We start from the raw sequence: 20070 nt of genomic DNA, 5'->3' as shown, positions 1-20070 counted from the left end.
AATGTATTTTTCTTAGGAAAAGTCTCTCCTTCTTCTGTCTATAATCTTTTAAAATTTTACATGTCAGCAACAAAGTAAAATGTGGGGGCAATTTCCACTTGTTTTTTAAAAAACTCTTAAATTGGGAATAGAAGCATACTTTTTTTTTTTTTGACATTCTACACAAAGTGTAAAGGGTCTTTTTTTTATCATGTGTTACACAGGCAAAATTATTTAAATCAATAAATTTTTAAGAAATTTCACATGTTCTGATTCTTTCCACGGCCAATCACATTAGTTCCTCCAAAGTCATAATCTTCAAGATAAGATAGCCCTTTCACTTCCCTGGTGGTGCAGTGGTTGAGAGTCCGCCTGCTGATGCAGGGGACGCGGGTTCGTGCCCCAGTCCGGGAGGATCCCACATGCCGCGGAGTGGCTGGGCCCGTGAGCCATGGCCGCTGAGCCTGCGTGTCCGGAGCCTGTGCTCCGCAACGGGAGAGGCCACAACAGTGAGAGGCCTGCGTACCGAAGAGTTTGACTGTTAGGTTTTTCAATTTATTTAGCAGCTCTGTCTTGTAGTTCTTTCCCACTGATCTAATACATAGTTCTATGAGTAAAGGAAACCACATAGTTACTCTATGAAGTGCTTCCAATGATATAGGTTTATAGAAAAAACCCCATCGGGATAGACCTCAACAGAAGGATACTTTCTCAACAAGAAAAAGAATGATCACTTTAGATCAACAGTTAGCATTATATTTATATAATTATATAGAGCCCCAAATTTGGGGGAAGATGATAAAATTATTATTTATACATGACAGGCCTAACTCAAGAAATAAGAAAAATCTCAAATAAATGGTCTAATTTTACACTTAAAGAAACAAGAAAAAGAAGAACAAATGAATCCCAAAGTTAATAGAAGGAAGAGAAATAAAGATCAGAGTGGAAATAAATGAAATAGAGACTAAAAAGACAATAGAAAAGATCAATGAAACTAAGAGCTGGCTTTTTTTGAAAGATAAAACAGACAAACCTTTAGTTAGATTAACCAAGAAAAAAAGAGAGGACTAAAATAAATAAAACTATAAATGAAAGAGGAGATACCACAACTGATACAATAGAAATATTACAAAGGATCGTGAGGCTACTGTGAACAATTATATGCCAACAAATTGGACAATCTAGAAGAGCTGGATAAATTCCTAGAAACATACAACCTACCAAGACTGAATCATGAAAAAACAGAAAATCTAACAGACCAGAGATTGAATCAGTAATCAAAAACCTCCCAACAAACAAAAGTCCAGGACCAGATGGCTTCACTGTGAATTCCACCAAACATTCAAGAATTAATACCAATCCTTCTCAAACTCTTCCAAAAAGTGAAAGAGGAATGAACACTTCCAAACTCATTTTACAAAGCCAGAATTACTCTGATACCAAACCCAGACAAAGACACACAAGAAAAGAAAATTATAGGCCAATGTCCCTGATGACCACAGATACAAAAATTCTCAACAAAGTATCAGCAACCCAAATTAAACAATACATTAGGACTCTCCTGGTGGCACAGTGGTTAAGAATCCACCTGCCAAAGCAGGGGACACAGGTCCAAGCTCTGGCCTGGGAAGACCCCACATGCCGCAGAGCAACTAAGCCCATGCGCCACCACTACTGAGCCTGCGCTCTAGAGCCCGCCAGCCACAACTACTGAAGCCTGCGTGCCTAGAGCCCGTGCTCTGCAACGAGAAGCCACCTCAGTGAGAAGTCCGCACACCACAACGAAGAGTAGCTCCTGCTCACCACAACTAGAGAAAGCCTGTGCACAGCAACAAAGACCCAACGCAACCAAAAATAAATAAATAAAATAAATAAAATTTAAAAATACATTAAAAGGATTACACACCATTATCAAGTGAGATTTATTCCAGGGATGCAAGTATGGTTCAACGTGTACAAATCAATCAATGTGATACACCACATTAACAAAATGAAGAATAAAAATCATATGATCATCTCAATGATGCAGAAGCATTTTACAGTATTCAACATCAATTTATAATAAAAACTCTCAACAAACTGGGTATGGAGGGAATGTATCTCAACATAATAAAGGCCATATATGACAAACCCAGAGCTAACATCATATTCAATGGTGAAAAGCTGAAAACTTTTCCTCCAAGATCAGGAACAAGACAAGGATGCCCACTCTTGCCATTTTTATTCAACATAGTATTGTCCTAGCCAGAGCAATTAGGCAAGAAAAGAAATAAAAGCCATCCAAATTTGAAAGGAAGAAATAAAACTGCCTCTATCCATGGAGGATATAATACTATATATGGAAAACCAAAAAACTGTTAAAACTAATAGTCAAATTCAGAAAACTTGTGGGGTAAAATTTCAACATACAAAAACCTGTTGGTGTTTCTATACACTAATAACAAACTATGAGAAAGAGAAATTAAGGAAACAATCCCAAATGCCTTGGAATCAAAATTCCAAGGCATTTTTCACAGAAATAGAACAAACATTCCTAAAATGTGTATTGAAACATAAAAGACCCCAAACAGCCAAAGCAATCTTGGGAAAGAAGTACAAAGCTGGAGGCATCATACTTCCTGATTTTAAATTCTAATACAAGATATAGTAATCAAAGCAGTATGGTACTGGCAAAGAACAGACATATAGATCAATGGAACAGAGTGCCCAGAAATAAACCCACACATATACAGTCAATTAATTTATGACAAAGGAGTCAAGAATACACAATGGGGAAGGGACAGTTTCTTCAATAAATGGTGTTGGAAAAACTGGGAGACACATGCAAAAGAATGAAACTGGGCCCCTATCTTAAACCATATACAAAAATCAACTCTAAATGGATTAAAGGCTTGAATGTAAGACCTGAAACCATAAAACTCCTAGAAGGAAAAGGGGGGCGGGGGGAGGGTAAGCTCCTTGACATTGGTCTTGGCAGCGATTTTTTGATTTGACACCAAAGCAAAGGCAACAAAAGCAAAAATAAACAAATGGGACTACATCAAACTAAAAGACTTCTGCACAGTAAAGGAAACCATTAATGAAATGAACAGGCAACCTATAAAATGGGAGAAAATGTTTGCAAATCATATATTGGATAAGGAGTTAATAACCAAAATATATAAACAACTCATATAACTCAACAGCAAGAAAACAAACAATTCAATTAAAAAATGGGGGCTTCCCTGGTGGCACAGTGGTTGAGTCTGCCTGCTGATGCAGGGGACATGGGTTCGTGCCCTGGTCTGGGAAGATCCCACATGCCGTGGAGCGGCTAGGCCCACGAGCCCTGGCCGCTGAACCTGCGCGTCCAGAGCCTGTGCTCCACAATGGGAGAGGCCACAACAGTGAGAGGCCTGCGTACCGCAAAAAAAAAAAAAAAAAAAAAAAAAAAAAAGGGCAGAGGACTAAATACGGGCATACCTTGGAGATATTTTGGGTTTGGTTACAGACCACTGCAATAAAGTGAATATTACAATAAAGGAAGTCACATGAATTTTTTGGTTTCCCAGTGCATATAAGTTACATTTACAATATATTTAGTATATTAAGTGTGCAATAGCATTATGTCTAAAAAAATACATACCTTAATTAAAAATACTTTATTGCTAAAAAATGTCAAAAATCATAGATCACCATAAAAATATAATAATAATGAAAAAGTTTGAAAATTGTGAGAACTTCTCAAATGTGACACAGAGATATGAAGTGAGCAAATGCTATTGGAAAAATGGTGCTGAAAGACTTGCTAAATGCAGGGTTGCCACAAACCTTCAATTTGCAAGAAAACGCAATATCTGCGAAGTGCAGTAAAATGAGGTATGCCTATAGGCTGTTATCCAAAGAAGACATACAAATGGCCAACAGGTACGTGTAAAAGTGATCAATATCACTAATTATCAGGGGAGCACAAATCAAAAACAATGATAGTGCTTGCTTTGGCAGCACATATACTAAAATTGGAACAATACAGGGGCTTCCCCAGTGGCGCAGTGGTTAAGAATTCGCCTGCCAGTGCAGGGGACAGGTTCAATCCCTGGTCCGGGAAGATACCACATGCCGCAGAGCAACTAAGCCTGTGTGCCACAACTACTGAGCCTGCGTTCTAGAGCCCATGAGCCACAACTACTGAGCCTGCATGCTGCAACTACTAAAGCCTGCGTGCCTAGAGCCTGTGCTCCACAACGAGAAGCCACTGCAATGAGAAGCCTGCGCACTGCAACGAAGAGTAGCCCCCACTCGCTGCAACTAGAGAAAGCCCGAGTGCAGCAACAAAGACCCAACACAGCCAAAAAAAAAGAAAAAGAAAAAGAAAACTGGAACAATACAGAAAATATTAGCATGGCCCCTGCACAGGATGACACACAATTCGTGAAGCATTCCATATTTTTTCAGTATTCTGTAATAAGCCATAATGGAAAAGAATATGAAACAGAATAAATATGTGTGTGTGTGTGTGTGTGTGTAACTGAATCACTTTACTATATACCAGAAATTAACACAGCACTGTAAATCAACTATACTACAATAAAAAATTAAATACAAAAACAAAACACAATGATATATCACACCTGTTAGAATGGCTATCATCAAAAAGATAAGAGATAACAAGTGTTCTTAAGGATGTGGAGAAAAGGGAACCGTGGTATATTGTTGGTGGGAACGGAAATTGGTGCAGCCACTATGGAGAATGGGATGGTGGTTGCTCAAAAATTTTTAAATAGAACTACCATATGACCCAGAAATCGCACTTCTGGGTATATATCCAAAGGACTATCTTGAAGAGACATCTGCATTATGTTCACAGCAGCATTATTTACAATAGCCAGGATATAGAAACAACCTATAAGTCCATCAACAGATAAACGGATTAAGATGTGGTAAATATATACAATGAAATATTATTCAGTCATGAGAAAGAAGGAAATCTTGCCATTTGTGACATGGATGGACCTTGAGGGCATTATGCTAAGTGAAATAAGTCAGACAGAAAAAGACAAATAGTGTATGATATCATTTATATGTGGAATTTAAAAAAGCTAAATTCATAGAAACAGAAACCAGAATCCTGGTTATCAGAGGCTGGGGAGGTAGGGGAAATGGGGATATATTGGTCAAAGAGTACAAACTTCCAGTTATAAAATGAATAAGTTCTGGGGATCCAATGTATAGCATCATGATTATAGTTAATAATACTGCATTACTTGAAAGTTGCTAAGAAAGTAAATCTTAAATGTTCTCACCACAAAAAAGAAATGGAAATTATGTGATGGAGACGTTATCTAGTGCTATGGTGGTAATCGTTTTGCAATATATAAGTGCATCAAATAAACATGTTGTACACCTTAAACTTACACAGTGTTATATGTTAATTATATCTCAGTAAAGCTGGGGAAAAAAAGTTCAAAGTAAGGGAGCTGGAAAGAAAATTTTATATAAATAAATAAATATATATATGAAATCAACATCTTTCTTATATACCTATAATTGGTTAGAAGATATAAAGAGAAATTAAAGTCCATTCACAATAATAAAACAAGCATACATATAATACCTTTAACATATTTAACGTACTGTTAAAGGTATTCCCAGGCCACAACTAGGAATAACATTAATAACATGACAAATTTATATTAAAATATTATAAAACTTCACTGTGGCAGCCATGTAAATGTACTACTCCGATATCCAAGTGAGAACCTGATGCAAGGCATGCAGTGAGCTGATAAACTCCAGCTGCAGCCTCTTTGGGCTGCGCTGTGCTGACCTTATCAAGAAGTCATATTTTCCCTGGGCAGCTCCTAGTCAATGACTGAGCAAAGCAGAGTACTTGGGCCTGACCACTTTTGCCCAACCCTAGACTCCTCTGCAGGCAATCTTTGACAGAGCTTCACATTGGGTTGGCTAAGACTTTCTTAATCTATTCCTACCCAATCCTCCTTCTTTCCTTTTCTCCTTTTGTAGATTTGAGCTACAATATGGTCTGATGTAGCTACCTACTCCTGCTTGCCCTCCTCTTTCACAAATGCTCCCCTGCAAAATTTCTTATACTTCTAACCCCATTTTGATGGCTGCTTACTGATATTGGAAGTTGTTTAAGAAAGCAGACAGTGAGATGGGATTTGGGCATGGGATCAGTCATCACCCATCTCTGAATTACCATGTCAGCAATGCTTTAGCGATATCCCAAGGTTCTAACAGTGTTTTCACTGTCATTGCTTTTCTACAGATTCTATTGATTCAAAGAGGCTACAGCACCTCTGACCTCAACTTACCTTTTATGAGGGTGGTATCTGACTGCAGCAGCTCCATTATGAATCCTAGTTTTAGGCAGGGAGGTATAGGACTACTCTTCCTCTACTCTATTAACCTAGGGACACAGAAGCCTAACTCTTAGTTCAGCCAATCCCAAATAAGGGAGAAGGAGGGTCTCATAGCCAACCAGAGAGTTATTTCTAGCTTAAAATAGAAGACTCTTCATGATCTAGCCTTTGCCTCTTTATCCGTGTCTCCTATTACTTCACCAATAAGTATTCTTTCACTTCAGCCATCCAAATTCTTGTAATTTCCTAAATGGGTCATGGTATCTCAGGCCTTAACTGTTTCTTAAACATACTGATCCCTTGTCCTGGCATTAACCCATTCCTCCAATTCTTCATTTAAAGAACTCCTTTTGGCCTTAAAATACTCTTATTTAGAACACTTCTCTGATTCCTAATTCTCATTTACATGCAATTCCTCTATACTACTATGTCTCTTGTGTATCTTCATACTGTGATCATTAATTCACAAAGCAGTCTTACAGCTCAACTGCAAGCTCCCGAACGGCAGTGGACCACGTCTTTTTGGACAATGCATGACATAATCACAGGCATTCATTTATTTTCATAATAAAGGACTCTTGGCCACGAAAGTGGTCAACATTCTACTTTAAATGGCTCTTCAGAATGATTTTGCTTTTTGCTAAGATTTACACGTTTTCGATAAGCTCTTTTCAATTTAACTGATCTTTCCTGTCTTCTGGAGCACTCAACGTCTATTACTTCTAAGATGCCTCGTGAAGCAACTTGTTAGTTGATTCTTCTGTAATTAAGGCAGGTGATACCACTGTTGTTTCTAACTTGTCAAATTAGAGTGAGTGAATATCCAGCTTTTTCCAATTAACCAACAAAAACTCTGAGTAAATTTCTTGAAAAACCTAAGATTATCTTTAACAGCTCTACTGAGATACAATTTACATATCTTTCACCCGTTTAAAGTGTACAGTTAAAAGTTTTTAGGGCTTCCCTGGTGGCGCAGTGGTTGGGAGTCCGCCTGCCGATGCAGGGGACACGGGTTTGTGCCCCGGTCTGGGAGGATCCCACGTGCCGCGGAGCGGCTGGGCCCGTGAGCCATGGCTGCTGGGCCTGTGCATCCAGAGCCTGTGCTCTGCAATGGGAGAGGCCAGAACAGTGAGAGGCCTGTGTACCGCAAAAAAAAAAAAAAAAAAAAAAAAAAAAAGTTTTTAGAATATTCCCAGAGTTGTACAACCATCACCACAATACCTTACTCCTTTCTATTGCCAAATAATATTCCATTGTACGGATATACCACATTTATTTATCCATTCATCAGTGATAGATATTTGGATTGTTTCCACCCTTTGACAACTATGAATATTGCTGCTATGAACATTCGTGTACAAGTTTTTGTATGAAAAATATGTCTTTTAAAGAACCCAGACATTTATACCATGATCAATGTGTAGTAAATTAAAGAAGACAGATTCCTTCACAAAGTGGTTTTAAAGAAGCCCCAAACCTCCAATCATTCTCAAACTGCCTACTTTATTCCTCTGAGAAGTCATATTAAGAAAGGAAGTAAGCAGAGGGGGAGAAGATAATTGAATACATAAGACAGGTACTTAGAAAGTAAAAAGAACTCCTATAAATCAATATGAAAAAAATAGAAAATGGGCAAAAGACTTGAAAAGGCACTTGACAAAAGAGGAAATCCAAATTGGCAATGAACATATAAAAAGGTGTTAACTTCATTAGCCACCAGGGAAATGCAAATTAAAAGCACAATACCACTACACACCCACCAGCAAGGCTAGATGAAAAAGAAAACAGAAGTGTTGATTGATGAAGACATGGAACGACTAGAACACTCAAACACTGCTGGTATGGACGTAAATTGGTACAACCATTTTGGAAAGCTGACTGGCAATATCTGCAAAAGTAGAATATATGCATACCCTTTGACCTACCAATTCCACGCCTAGGTTTATACTCAAGAGAAAGCAGGCATGTATGTTCACCAAAAGATATGTAAGAGAATGAAGAGTGCTACAATAAACATAATGGTCGCAAATTGGAGACTACTCAAACGTCCCTTAATAGGAGAAAGATAAACTGTGGTATAGTTATAAAATGAAATACTAATGAGAATGAATAAAATACACACAACAATATGGCTCAATATCACAATATAATGCTGATTGGAAGAAGCCAGACACAAAAGAATACATATTGTATATTCCAATTACAGTCAGTCAAAAAACAGACAAAATTAATCTTTGGGATTAGAAGTTAGAACAGGTGGTTATCTCTGCAGGGAGACAGCAATTGGTAGGGAGAATGAGAGGGACTTCTGGGGTGCTAGTAATTTCTGGTTTTGATCTGGGTGCTGGTTATCTGGTTTGTTCAGTTTGTGAAAATTTTGTGAGACTTTACTTTCTGAAAATACCTTTATTGTACTCTAACAGTTGAATGAGAGTATGGTGGGATTTAGAATTTTAAGTTAAAATAATTTATTCTGAGACCTCTGATGATACTACTATTGTCTTCTAACTTTCAGAGTTGTTGTTAAAACGGCTGATACTACTCTGATTCCAGACCTTTTGTACAGACTTGTTTTTTGTCCCTGAAAGTCCTTCTCTTTATCCCTGGTGTAAAATTTCATAATGAGCTTTGGTGTGGGTCTTATTCACAATGCTGGGTATTTTGGGCCCTTACATCTAGAAACACATGCTCTTTAGTTCTGGGGAAATTTCTTAAATTATTTCTTTGATAATTTCCTCACCTTCATTTCCTTTCTTCTCTATGAAACTATTTTTAGCTGGATATTGGGCCACCTGAATTAATTATCTATTTTCTCATCTTTTCTGTCCTATTTTTTTCCTTCCTCTCTCCCTCCCTCCCTTCCTTCCTTCTTTCTAACCATCCATCCATCTGTCCATCCATCCACCCATCCGTAATCTCTAGTCTTTTGGGGAAGTTAGCTTTATCTTCCAAATTTTCTTTGAATTCTTAATTTCTATTACATATTTTATTTCCAAGATCAACTTCCCATTTTTCCTTCCTTGCTTGGCATCCAAATATTGTTTCATGGATATCACTGTCTTTTGTTACTTTGAGGATGTAATTTTTTGGAATTTTGCTTTTGTTCCTTCTTATTATTTTTCCCTTTAAATTCCCTTTTAATCTTTCTTTCTTTTTTTTTTAATATTTATTTATTTGGTTGTGCAGGGTCTTCGTTGCAGCAGGCAGGCTCATTAGTTGTGGCATGCGAACTCTTGGTTGCGGCATGCATGTGGGATCTAGTTTCCTGACCAGGGATAGAACCCGGAACCCCTGCATTGGGAGCATGGAGTCTTAACCACTGCACCACCAGGGAGGTCCCCTTTTTTATCTTTCTTGTTTTATTTTTATGTAAGAGGTTTTCCACAAATATCTAGTGCTCTTTGTATGTTTGTTTATATTTAAAAGTGAAGCACTAAAAAAATGCATACTTAGTGGACATCTAAATGGTCTGATACAAGCAAGGTACCTGCCATTTCTTTGGTAGAACCCAAATATCTGAGACTCTAGGTCTTTCCTCTTAGGCTTACTTTCTCCTGAGAAGAATCCTCTATTACCCTATTCTATCAGCATTTTGGGAACCAAGGAATAAAGAAAAGAGAATTGGAGGGGTAGACGGTGGGGTATGGCCTCACCATTCAGCATATATACTTTCACTTAACCTGTTTTCAGACTAGAGGCTTATTCCTACCCTTTTGCTGTATCTGGCAAACCCGAGTCCAGAGAGTATCTGATTTAGTTTCTTCCATCTCTTGCTAGGTTGAAGAGGGAAAGGGGATGGATTATAGCTAATTATTCCTGATATAAACCTTCAAAGAATTCTCCCATTTTAAGCCCTTCTCCTTACCCTTGCTTTCAGAGTTAACCAGTTTTCTCCAAACACTCAGGCTTTCAAGAACTGTGTAGTTCAAACTGGCCTCCTCTCTACAGGTACTTACATTTCAGCTTTCTCTGCTTTGCTGTCAGTTACCAACCATGTATCAGTTTTTGAGCTTCTAAAAATCTGTTGCTCTCTCTCATTTGCTATTGTCTCTTCTATAGAGCCTCTTTGTGTTTGTTTTTTACATTTATTTTTTTAACGTAAATGTTTTAATGGGATTTAGAAAGGAGTGGATATAAACACATTTACTCTTAATAATTATTTATTGAGCACTCATTATATGCCAGAAGTATTATAGGCCTTGGGGACACAATAGTAATAGAGAAGTATAAAAAACAAAAAAAAATTTCTTTTCTCAGAGAGCTAACATTCTAGTTAAGGGAGACAGATACACAGGTAAAAAAAATAATACAGATATTTCTTACCATCCGAACTTTCACTACTCGAATTCAAGAACCAAAAAGATTCAGAAACAGTTCTAGGTAAGTCTCTTGTTATCTTAACATCTGCTACTTTTTATCTTAAACTCAGGAGCTAAGTTGATTAGAATAACAGATATGCCTCAATATTCCAACTAGTCAGAATCAAGAACTTAATAGATTTAGATGACCAGGGATACCTGCATATAAGATTTGGTAGTGATGAGGGCTCTAAAGAAAATAAGGAACAAGAAGGAGGTGTGAGAATGGGCAGGAAGTCAGGGAAGACCTCTCTAACGATACCAGCCATGTAGATACCTGAGAAAAAGACAACAACGTTTCACGTACAGGGAATCCTAAGTGCAAAAATTCTGAGCTAGGAGTGTGCTTGGCATTTTTGTGGAACAGCAAGGAAGACAGTGTGGTTGGAGTGGACTGAATGAGTGGGAAAGTAATAGGCGATGAAATAAAAGAGGAAGCCAGGAGTCAGATCATATAGGGCCTGTGGACTATGATAAAGACTTGCCTTTATTCTGAATGAGTTGGGAAACCATTAGAGGCTTTTGAAGGTTGTTTCAAAAACACCACTCCAGGGCTTCCCTGGTGGCGCAGTGGTTGAGAGTCTGCCTGCCAATGCAGGGTACACGGGTTCGTGCCCTGGTCCGGGAGGATCCCGCATGCCGTGGAACGGCTGGGCCCGTGAGCCATGGCCGCTGAGCCTGCGCGTCCAGAGCCTGTGCTCTGCAACGGGAAAGGCCACAACAGTGAGAGGCCCGCGTACCGCAAAAAAAAACCAAAAAAACAAAAAACACCATCCTAATTAGCCTGAAAAACAGCAATATTGAAAGAAAAAAACCCATAAGGGGAACAATGATGTTAATTACCAGTACTGTCCACATATATTTATATAACACTGACTATGTTCTAAATAAGTCTCTGAAATTCTAGGGGTATGTTTCCTAGAGAACGAGTTCTTGATTTTTCAATTGCATTGTGACTTTAACTCCCAAGTAGAAATGACAAAGGGTACTGGTTATCCCTAACTGCAAGAAAACCACAGTAATTTCAACTGTACTCCTGTTTTTAGCTTAACAGCATTAATAAAAGTGTTCATCATAAAATCTACCAATATTTCTTTTATAGTAACAATAGTTAACTGAAGATCACATTATTGTAATTTATTAATTCTTTACTTGGGACAAATAGCTCACCTGGGACAAAAAATTCTGTTGGCATAAACCAATGAAACTCCAAATGAAATCCCAAGTGAATAGCCTTCAAGGTGACAAGAAAAATCAAGTAGAGAACGGACACTGTGCCTGTAAGGACAAATTCAGAAACCATTTATCAACTTTGTTTTACAGACTATTTCAAAATCAAGTTTTGTTTCTATATTCTCAGCATAGTTTGGAAAATTATTACCTTTGTTGTTTATGCCCACTAAAACCCAGGTAAGATCTAAAGAACAGAAAGAAGCTATGTGAGATATCAAAAGATAAAGCAAAAAACTATGTAGTAGGCCTAAGAAGAACTTATGACCTGAGTTTAGTGGAAGATACATGCAGAGAGTCCATTATAAAATTGTAAGGTTACATAGGAGAGAAAAAACAACCTGAAACTGACTCTTATTCTTTGTATTGAAAGTATTAGAGGGGAATTCCCTGGCGGTCCAGTGGTTAGGACTTCTCGCTTTCACTGCTGAGAGCGCAGGTTCAATTGCTGGTCGGGGAACTTCAAGATCCCGCAAGCTGTATGGCGTGGCCAAAAAATAAAGAAATAAATAAAAAATTTTAAAATAAAAAGGAACGGGTGAAATTAACTTTAAAAAAAAGTATTAGAGACAGTCAATAAGCTGGAAAAGTCTGTCAAAATATTTAGTATAAGAAAGAAAAAAGAAAGAAAAGTAGTAAATGTGGATTATAAACTTATTTGAGAAAGGCAATAAGCCACATAATCCATGAACAATCTGATCTACTATCTAGATGAAGTTTTGATTGAGCAGTACTACTTGCTAGATGGAAAGATGCCAGATTCCATTCACTTGTGTAAATGCCCACTTTATGCAGGGTAAAGTGGGCATTCAGAATTTCAGGATTTTTTAGTAGTCTAGATGTTAGAGGATTTAAGGAATTAAGTCCAGTCATTATGGAGTAGAGTCAAGAAATCCAGAAAGGTTTCTAGAGGAATTAGATTCTAATTTCTCTAAAGCAGCTTTATATAGTTTTAAAAGTGAAAGTACCAAGAAAAAGGGCAAAAGAAAAATATCCTTAAGGAGGTAGAGAATAATTAACCTGGTTAGAGGCCTAGTGATTGTTTTGCCCAACTGAGCAAATTCTTCTATAAGTTTACATGCTAACTTTTAAAGATCTGTTCCATGGGAAAGTCGGCAAGCAAATCAGGAAACCACAAATGAGCTATATAAGCTCTACTGTGGGTTTGGAGGTTAGCTGATTCAGAAAGGATGAATATAAGAGGCTAAAGCTTATATAACCACAACTCTTCATTTTCTGTGTGTGTCTGTGGTAGTCAGTCTTACAGTGAATCCTGTTGTGAAGCAGAGGTATAGAGAAATATCCTTACCTCCTCCTTTGGTCTTCTGAAAACCCAAAGCCACCTCCTTGATGTGATGAGTAATCTAATTATTTCATACTCTAGGCCGCCTACCAAGAGGTCAGAACTATAGGGAGGAGGTGAAATCCTATTATCTATTTAGGTTATCAATTCTTTATGAATGATATCCTTGTCTTTAGTTAACCAGATCTGAGCTTTCATAGGGGTTCTTTTTCTAAAACAGGTCTCACAAAAAGAAGTCTGTTCCTTTAAAGAGGCAATAGTGTTTTAAAAAAGAAAAAGCACAGAGGAAGAGAGCAGAAGCAGAATAAACCTAAGGAGCTTCAGCTAGAGAACAATATCCCAGGTTGAAAGTCAAGTGATAATTTTGTGCTATACTCTTAAATAGATACTATAGGAAAAAAATATTCCATAACCTCCCTTAGTAAGTTCTAATATTTCCAACCCTTAGAATTGAGAATTCCTAAATTATCCACTTTGGATCTCTCCTGCTGAAATCTTAGTTTACTTCCTCTAGCTGTTCTCTTAGAGGAAATGAGGAATAGTTGTTCAGTAAGGATAGAATGGAAACCACAGCAACTCATCCTTTTTTCTCTTTTTTTTAATTTGGTTGAACCGGGTCTTAGCTGTGGGAGTTGGGCTCCTTAGCTGCAGCTTGAGGGCTACTTAGTTTTGGCATGCAAACTCTCAGTTGCAGCATGCATGTGGGACCTAGTTCCCTGATCAGGGATCAAACCCAGGCCCCCTGCACTGGGAGCGTGGAGTCTTATCCACACTGGGCCACCAGGTAAGTCCTTTTTTTTTTTTTTTTTTTTAATGCACCCAGCAACTCATCTTAAAAAGGGACTTGGACTTGAAATGGTCATCTATATTTTTCTTTTTTTTTAAAGATGTTTTTTGATATGGACCATTTTTAAAGTCTTTATTGAATTTGTTACAATACTGCTTCTGTTTTATGTTTTGGTTTTTTTGGCTGCGAGGCATGTGGGATCTTAGCTCCCCCACTAGGGATTGAACCTGCTCCCCCTGTACTGGAAGGTGAAGTCTTAACCACTGGACTGCCAGGGAAGAGCCCATCTATATTTTTCTCTCTTCCAAACTCCATAAAGAAAACCAAAAAGCAGGGTAACATATGCATGAACTAATTAAACATAGATGAACAGGCCTGGAAGGTAAGTATTGATATTTCCCCAGTCAGACCATATTTCCACAGAATCCAGCATGTATTCTACTACACAGAGGCTCTATAACACAGTGCCTTGGCTTACCTAGGATATTAAATTTTGAAAAAAATGAAGGAGATTTGAAATTAAGCAGTGGCAGGAGGAGCCCCATGAGGTAAAAGGGCACTGTCTTGGACTTATTCCACCACTTTTCAAACTGCTGGAGTCCCGAGTCATTGGTGTAGAAAATCATAGAGCCATTCTCAGGATGGTCACCACTCCTGGCACTTGGACAAATCACTGCAATAGGGAAGCAACAGGTTAGAGAAGGCAACAAAGAACAGAAAATTACTACCCCCAAGACTGACACTTGTTCTGCCAACCGCAATTTTTACCATGAATGCTAAGTTTCTTCTTTCTGGAAAAAAACAGAGGGTTATATTTAGATATATTAGGAACCCTTTTTATTTATTTTTATTATTTATTTTTATTGAAATATAGTTGATTTACAGTGTTGTGTTAGTTTCAGGTATACAACAATGCGATTCAGTTATTTATATATTCTTTTTCAGATTCTTTTCCATAATAGGTTATTAGAAGATATTGAGGGCTTCCCTGGTGGTGCAGTGGTTGGGAGTCCGCCTGCCGATGCGGGGGACATGGGTTCGTGCCCCGGTCCGGGAAGATCCCACATGCCGCGGAGCGGCTGGGCCCGTGAGCCATGGCCGCCGAGCCTGCGCTCCGCAACGGGAGAGGCCACAGCAGTGAGAGGCCCGTGTACCAAAAAAAAAAAAAAAAAAAAAAAGAAGAAGATATTGAATACAGTTCCCTGAGCTATACAGTAGGTCCTTGTTATCTATTTTATATATACTTATATTAGAAACCTTTTACCTATAAATAATTGAAGGTAGGAGAATGTTAGAAAATTTTGAGGTATAGCCTTAATTTCTACTTGAAATTATAAAATTATCCTACCAAATATCCTTTGGTCCCATTGCTAGAGAGAAAATACTGGGTTGGATGATATTTGATCCTATTTATATAATAATATAAGAAATATCATACAGGTAATTGTTCACTGTGCTAATAACCCACACAAAGGCCAAAGAACAGGTTTCTTCTAACAATAAGCAAAATCTCTGGGTTTGGAATAAAAAGTGGACACCATCAAAACATCTGCCATGGTATTGCCAAAATCTAATTATTGCTTATAGCTTAAGAATCTTGAATTCCAGCAATCCACAGTAACTGTCCTGGACGTTTATCACAACTTGTAGCAGCTTAAGAGCCCAGATGATATCCAGAGAACTGGGAAGCGAGTAAAACATATTTTTCCTAACACTGATCTTCTGTTAGCAGAGAGAATACAAATCATTCTCACTGTTTCTAGTTTCGTAATAGTACTTTTTCTAATAATCAGCTCTTTGTAAAGAATGTTTAATGCTAGTGAAAAATGCTGACAATTTAATTCTCTATCCATTATTTCGCATACCACAAAACCAAACAATTTTCTTTCACCTTTTTTTCTTAGCACTTTAACATGCACATTTTTCTTCTATGCTCTGGAGAGAAGTAAATTAACTTTAATTTTTGTGCTAATAACTGTGCTAATAATTACAGTGGTAAAGAGCACAGGCTATGGAAGTATATTGACTGAATAAAGAATCTCGACTCGGGCTTCCCTGGTGGCGCAGTGGTTGAGAGTCCGCCTGCTGATGCAGGGGACACGGGTTCATGCCCTGGTCCGGGAAGATCCCACATGCTGCGAAGCGGCTGGGCCCGTGAGCCATGGCCGCTGAGCCTGCGCGTCCGGAGCCTGTGCTCCGCAACGGGAGAGGCCACAACAGCGAGAGGCCCGTGAACCACAAAAAAAAAAAAAAAAAGAATCTCGACTCTGTCACTTAATAGTTATGTAACCTTGGGCAAGTCACTAACTTCTCTGTACCTTGGTTTCTGCATAGAAAATGAGAGAAAAGATCTACCTTATGGAGTTGCTGTAAAATATTTAGAACAATGCCTGCACACAGTAAGTATCCAATAAATGTGAGCTGTAATTTTAAATATTAACTGAGATGGACTGTTTCATACTCTATTTAATACACTTCAAAATAAACCAAAGAATCAAGAAGTGCTACCATCAACATATCACTATGCAAACTAAACTGACTTTGTTGATGGTGCTCTCCAAATTATCACTGTAATTGTGATATTTATGAACTCAACAATGAACTCTAGTGAAGAAATCCTATTAGATATTAATAAACTAGTTTTATCAATAGATATCAGAATAGCTATAGTAAAATGGATTTCTCTTTTAAGACAAGTTACTTGGTCTTTTGAAAATTCTGAGGTAAGGAACAGTGTGCAAGAGATACATGTTTAAATTATACTAAAATACTTTAGTATAATTATTGAAAAGTGTGTATGTGTGTGTTCACAGAAATAAAACCTGATACTTCACTCATTTTCTAGTGTTAATAAATGACAGGTTAATCAGTTTAATCAAGGGGTAAAATAAGACACTGAATAGAAAACATGGGAATGTACGCTTTATGAGAGGAGAAACTCTTGTCTGTCTATTATATCCCAGAGCCTAGAACAGTTCCTCACAGGTAACAGACTTAATAAATATGCATTGAATGAATTGTCCTCTTAGTGATCAATGTGTATCTCCATGAAAATGCTATGAATTCAGTATCTCTGAAACTTAAACACATAAAAGCTTTAGGTGATGTTAGTTACACTGTTAACCAGGTTATTTTATCTTTTCTATTCACTCTTCCTATGACTGCCATATTGGATAAACCCATAGGCTACAAACGTTTATTTTTAATAAACTAATTAAAAGAAACTTTCCTAAGAAATTAAGGGTTTTTTTTGGACAAATCTTTAATTTATTTTTCTGTATTTACTAACCTTGGTTCATTATTAGGAAATTTAGGCCACAGATTTGTATATCTTAAGTATTACTAACTAAAACAATAAATATTTAAAACTAAGTTAACAAACTGAGAACTATGGTTCTAGGCTTCCAAAACAATTAGCAGTGATACAGGTTCTTCAAAATGTGTATTGATCATAGGCAAATATGGATACTATAGATGTGAGCTATAACTGTGGATTGAATAATATGAACTAAATATTGTTTAGCTCACATTAACACAAAATTTTGTGGAGTATTTTTTTTTTAAACATAGTGACTGCCAACAACTTAACAGTGGCTTACTTAACATAATGATTTTATGCTGGTCATTTACCTAAAATAAAGTTATAGGTTCTACCTTAGAGCATTTTTGAAGCGAGGTGATGAATAAAGAAACAAGCCAAACTTTCAATTCCAAACTACTTACCAGGGTTGCTATCGTTGGTGCTCAGTATTGCATCTGTGTCATTAATGTGATGAATAAAGTCTAAAAATTAAGGGGAAAATATAGTTTAATACTGAATGAAAGATGCTAAATCAGTCACCCTCTAAAGTCTTTTACTTATAAAAATCTTTTAAGATCTACTGTGTGGTAATATTACCTAGTACACTGAACAAAGGCTACTTCACTGTTAACATAGCTTTACCTTCTTCAGCTTTCTCTACTTACAGGAACAATGTCATTGGTGTCACAGTCCCACTGTGTTTTACATGATTGAAGATTTTTTAAAAAAACTACTCACAAGGCTGAATTTAGTTAAAAGCCCTGGAATAAAGACAGTGTGCACAATTTTTTTACCTATACGGACACTAATTTATATAAGTGTAGTTACATCTTACATAATAAAGTTCTAAAGTCTGCAAAAGGGGTAAAGCCAGTACTCATAACAGCTGAGTTTATCTGGAAAAACACTCAAAGTTTTTACAAAGTATAGGATGTGCTATTATAAACTGAAAGCTATATAGTAATTATTGCTCACAAGCACCATTAAGTAATACTAAAAGAAGTAGCAAAACAAAAAGCTAATGCAGATACCTGAGCATTCATGTCATTCTACAGTGAATGAGAGAATGGGTAAAGAATATGTTTTTACTTGCCTGAGGGAATTTACTTTATTCTGTTTGATGTTAACCTTTTATAACCTTAGTAAGCATTAATAAAAGTAATGTAAAACTTAAAAATAGGATGATAAAAAATGCTGAAGTTAAATATGTGAATTATTCATTCCATTGTACATTAAATATGTGAATTATATTGTAAGTTATATAAAAGTAAGTAAAATATGTGAATTATTCATCTCATTGTAAAGTAAGTTAAATATGTGAATTATTCATCTCCATTGTACGCCTCTCAAGATAGAATGAAAGAAGTAGTCTCGTGCTCTAGGTTTTTACAGTTATCTCCAGGGCTTATTAGTGATTTAAGATAGGAAGTTATGAATCTTTAAGGAATCCCTGGTGCCAAAGACTTACATAACGCTAGTAAAACCTTGATACCAAGTATACTGGGTTGAACTGTATTCTCCCCAAATCCATGTCCATCGGGAAACTCAGAATGTGACCATATTTGGAAACAGACTCTATGTAGAGATAATCAAGTTAACATTAGGTTATACTGGATTAGGATAGGCCCTAAATTTAGTGACTGGTGTCTTTAATAAGAACAGGAAATTTTGGACACAGAGACACTGAGGGGAGATGGCCATGTGAAGGCAGAAGCCGAAACTGGAGTGATACACCTACAACTCAAGGAATACCAAAGACTGCCAGCAGTCGATCACCAGAAACTAGAAAGAGGCAAGAAAGGCTTCTTCCCTAAAGGCTTCAGAGGGAGCAGAGAGCCCTACAGATACTTTGATTTTGGACTTCTAGTTTCCAGGACTGTGGGAGAGAACAAATTTCTCTTGTTTTAAGCCAAACAGTTCATGGTAATTTGTTACAGCAGCCCTAATACATCAAGGCTCAATGAGGACAGTATGAGAAAGAAAAACTCTAGGCCACTATCTCTTATGAAGAGACACAAAAGTTCTAAATAAAATATTACTCCCACTCCTCCCAAAAGTAAACTGAATCCAGTAAGAAAATTTAAAATAAACATCATGACTTAAAAACTAATTTAAGTTTGCCCCAGAATATAAGTATGATTTAAATATTATAAAATGTATTCACTTAATTATCCATATTAACAATTTAAAGGAGAAAAGCTTTACAATCATTTCAAGAGATGTAGATTAAGTATTTAATAAAATCCAGCACACATTAATAAAAATGCTTAAGAAAACAATAGGCTAGAACATCTCTGAATTACTAAAGGGTACAACCCTTTGATCCTACAACTAATGCAATATGTAATGGTGAAACATTAGAAAGATTTCCTCAGGAACAATATAAGGATGTCTACCAGCACTGCATCCATACAACTTTACAGTTAAAAAAAGCTAAATATATCTAGATGTATATATATGTAAACATATATATGTGTGTGCATGTGCCTGTGTGTATGTATGTACATATTAAATATAAATGTATGCATACAGATATGAATCATTCAAAAAATAATAACTAGAGAGGAAGAACTTTTCACTATTCATGGATGACATAACTACCTAAATAGAAAATCGAAAGTGAATCTACAAAATTATAAGCAATAAGAGTTCAACACATTTACTAGATTCAAGATAAATATTAAAAATTTAATTAGGTTCTTTTACTATAACAGCAACAAATAACCTGAATTTTTTATACTTAAAAA

General features: G+C 36.8%; 1 protein-coding gene, 1 non-coding gene and 1 pseudogene across 14 annotated transcripts in view; 1 reads left to right on the top strand and 2 right to left on the bottom strand.

Annotated features, from left to right (window-relative positions):
* Window positions 1–20070, bottom strand: part of SLC38A9 (solute carrier family 38 member 9) — a 102219-nt gene that overhangs the window by 24325 nt on the left and 57824 nt on the right. For 12 of the 13 annotated variants that reach the window (XR_004349170.1, XR_004349169.1, XR_004349172.1 and 9 more), the window contains 3 exons: window positions 17746–17805; window positions 14501–14695; window positions 11873–11980 (listed from right to left, as the gene is read on the bottom strand). Coding sequence is in view for 7 of the 13 variants with exons in the window: in XM_032626419.1 (XP_032482310.1) it covers window positions 11873–11980; window positions 14501–14695; window positions 17746–17805 (363 nt within the window). In the remaining 6 variants the exon portion in view is untranslated. The remainder of the gene's footprint in view (window positions 1–11872; window positions 11981–14500; window positions 14696–17745; window positions 17806–20070) is intronic. The other variant, XM_032626418.1, reaches the window with a different exon arrangement.
* LOC116752425 lies at window positions 546–676 on the bottom strand. The gene has a single exon (XR_004349496.1). It is a non-coding gene; the product is annotated as a small nucleolar RNA SNORA18 (small nucleolar RNA).
* Window positions 4328–4412, top strand: LOC116752393 (annotated as a pseudogene).

This window comes from Phocoena sinus, chromosome 3 (genome assembly GCF_008692025.1).
Source record: "Phocoena sinus isolate mPhoSin1 chromosome 3, mPhoSin1.pri, whole genome shotgun sequence".
In the NCBI taxonomy this organism is placed as follows: domain Eukaryota; kingdom Metazoa; phylum Chordata; class Mammalia; order Artiodactyla; family Phocoenidae; genus Phocoena; species Phocoena sinus.
This window is presented reverse-complemented; position numbering and strand designations above follow the sequence as displayed.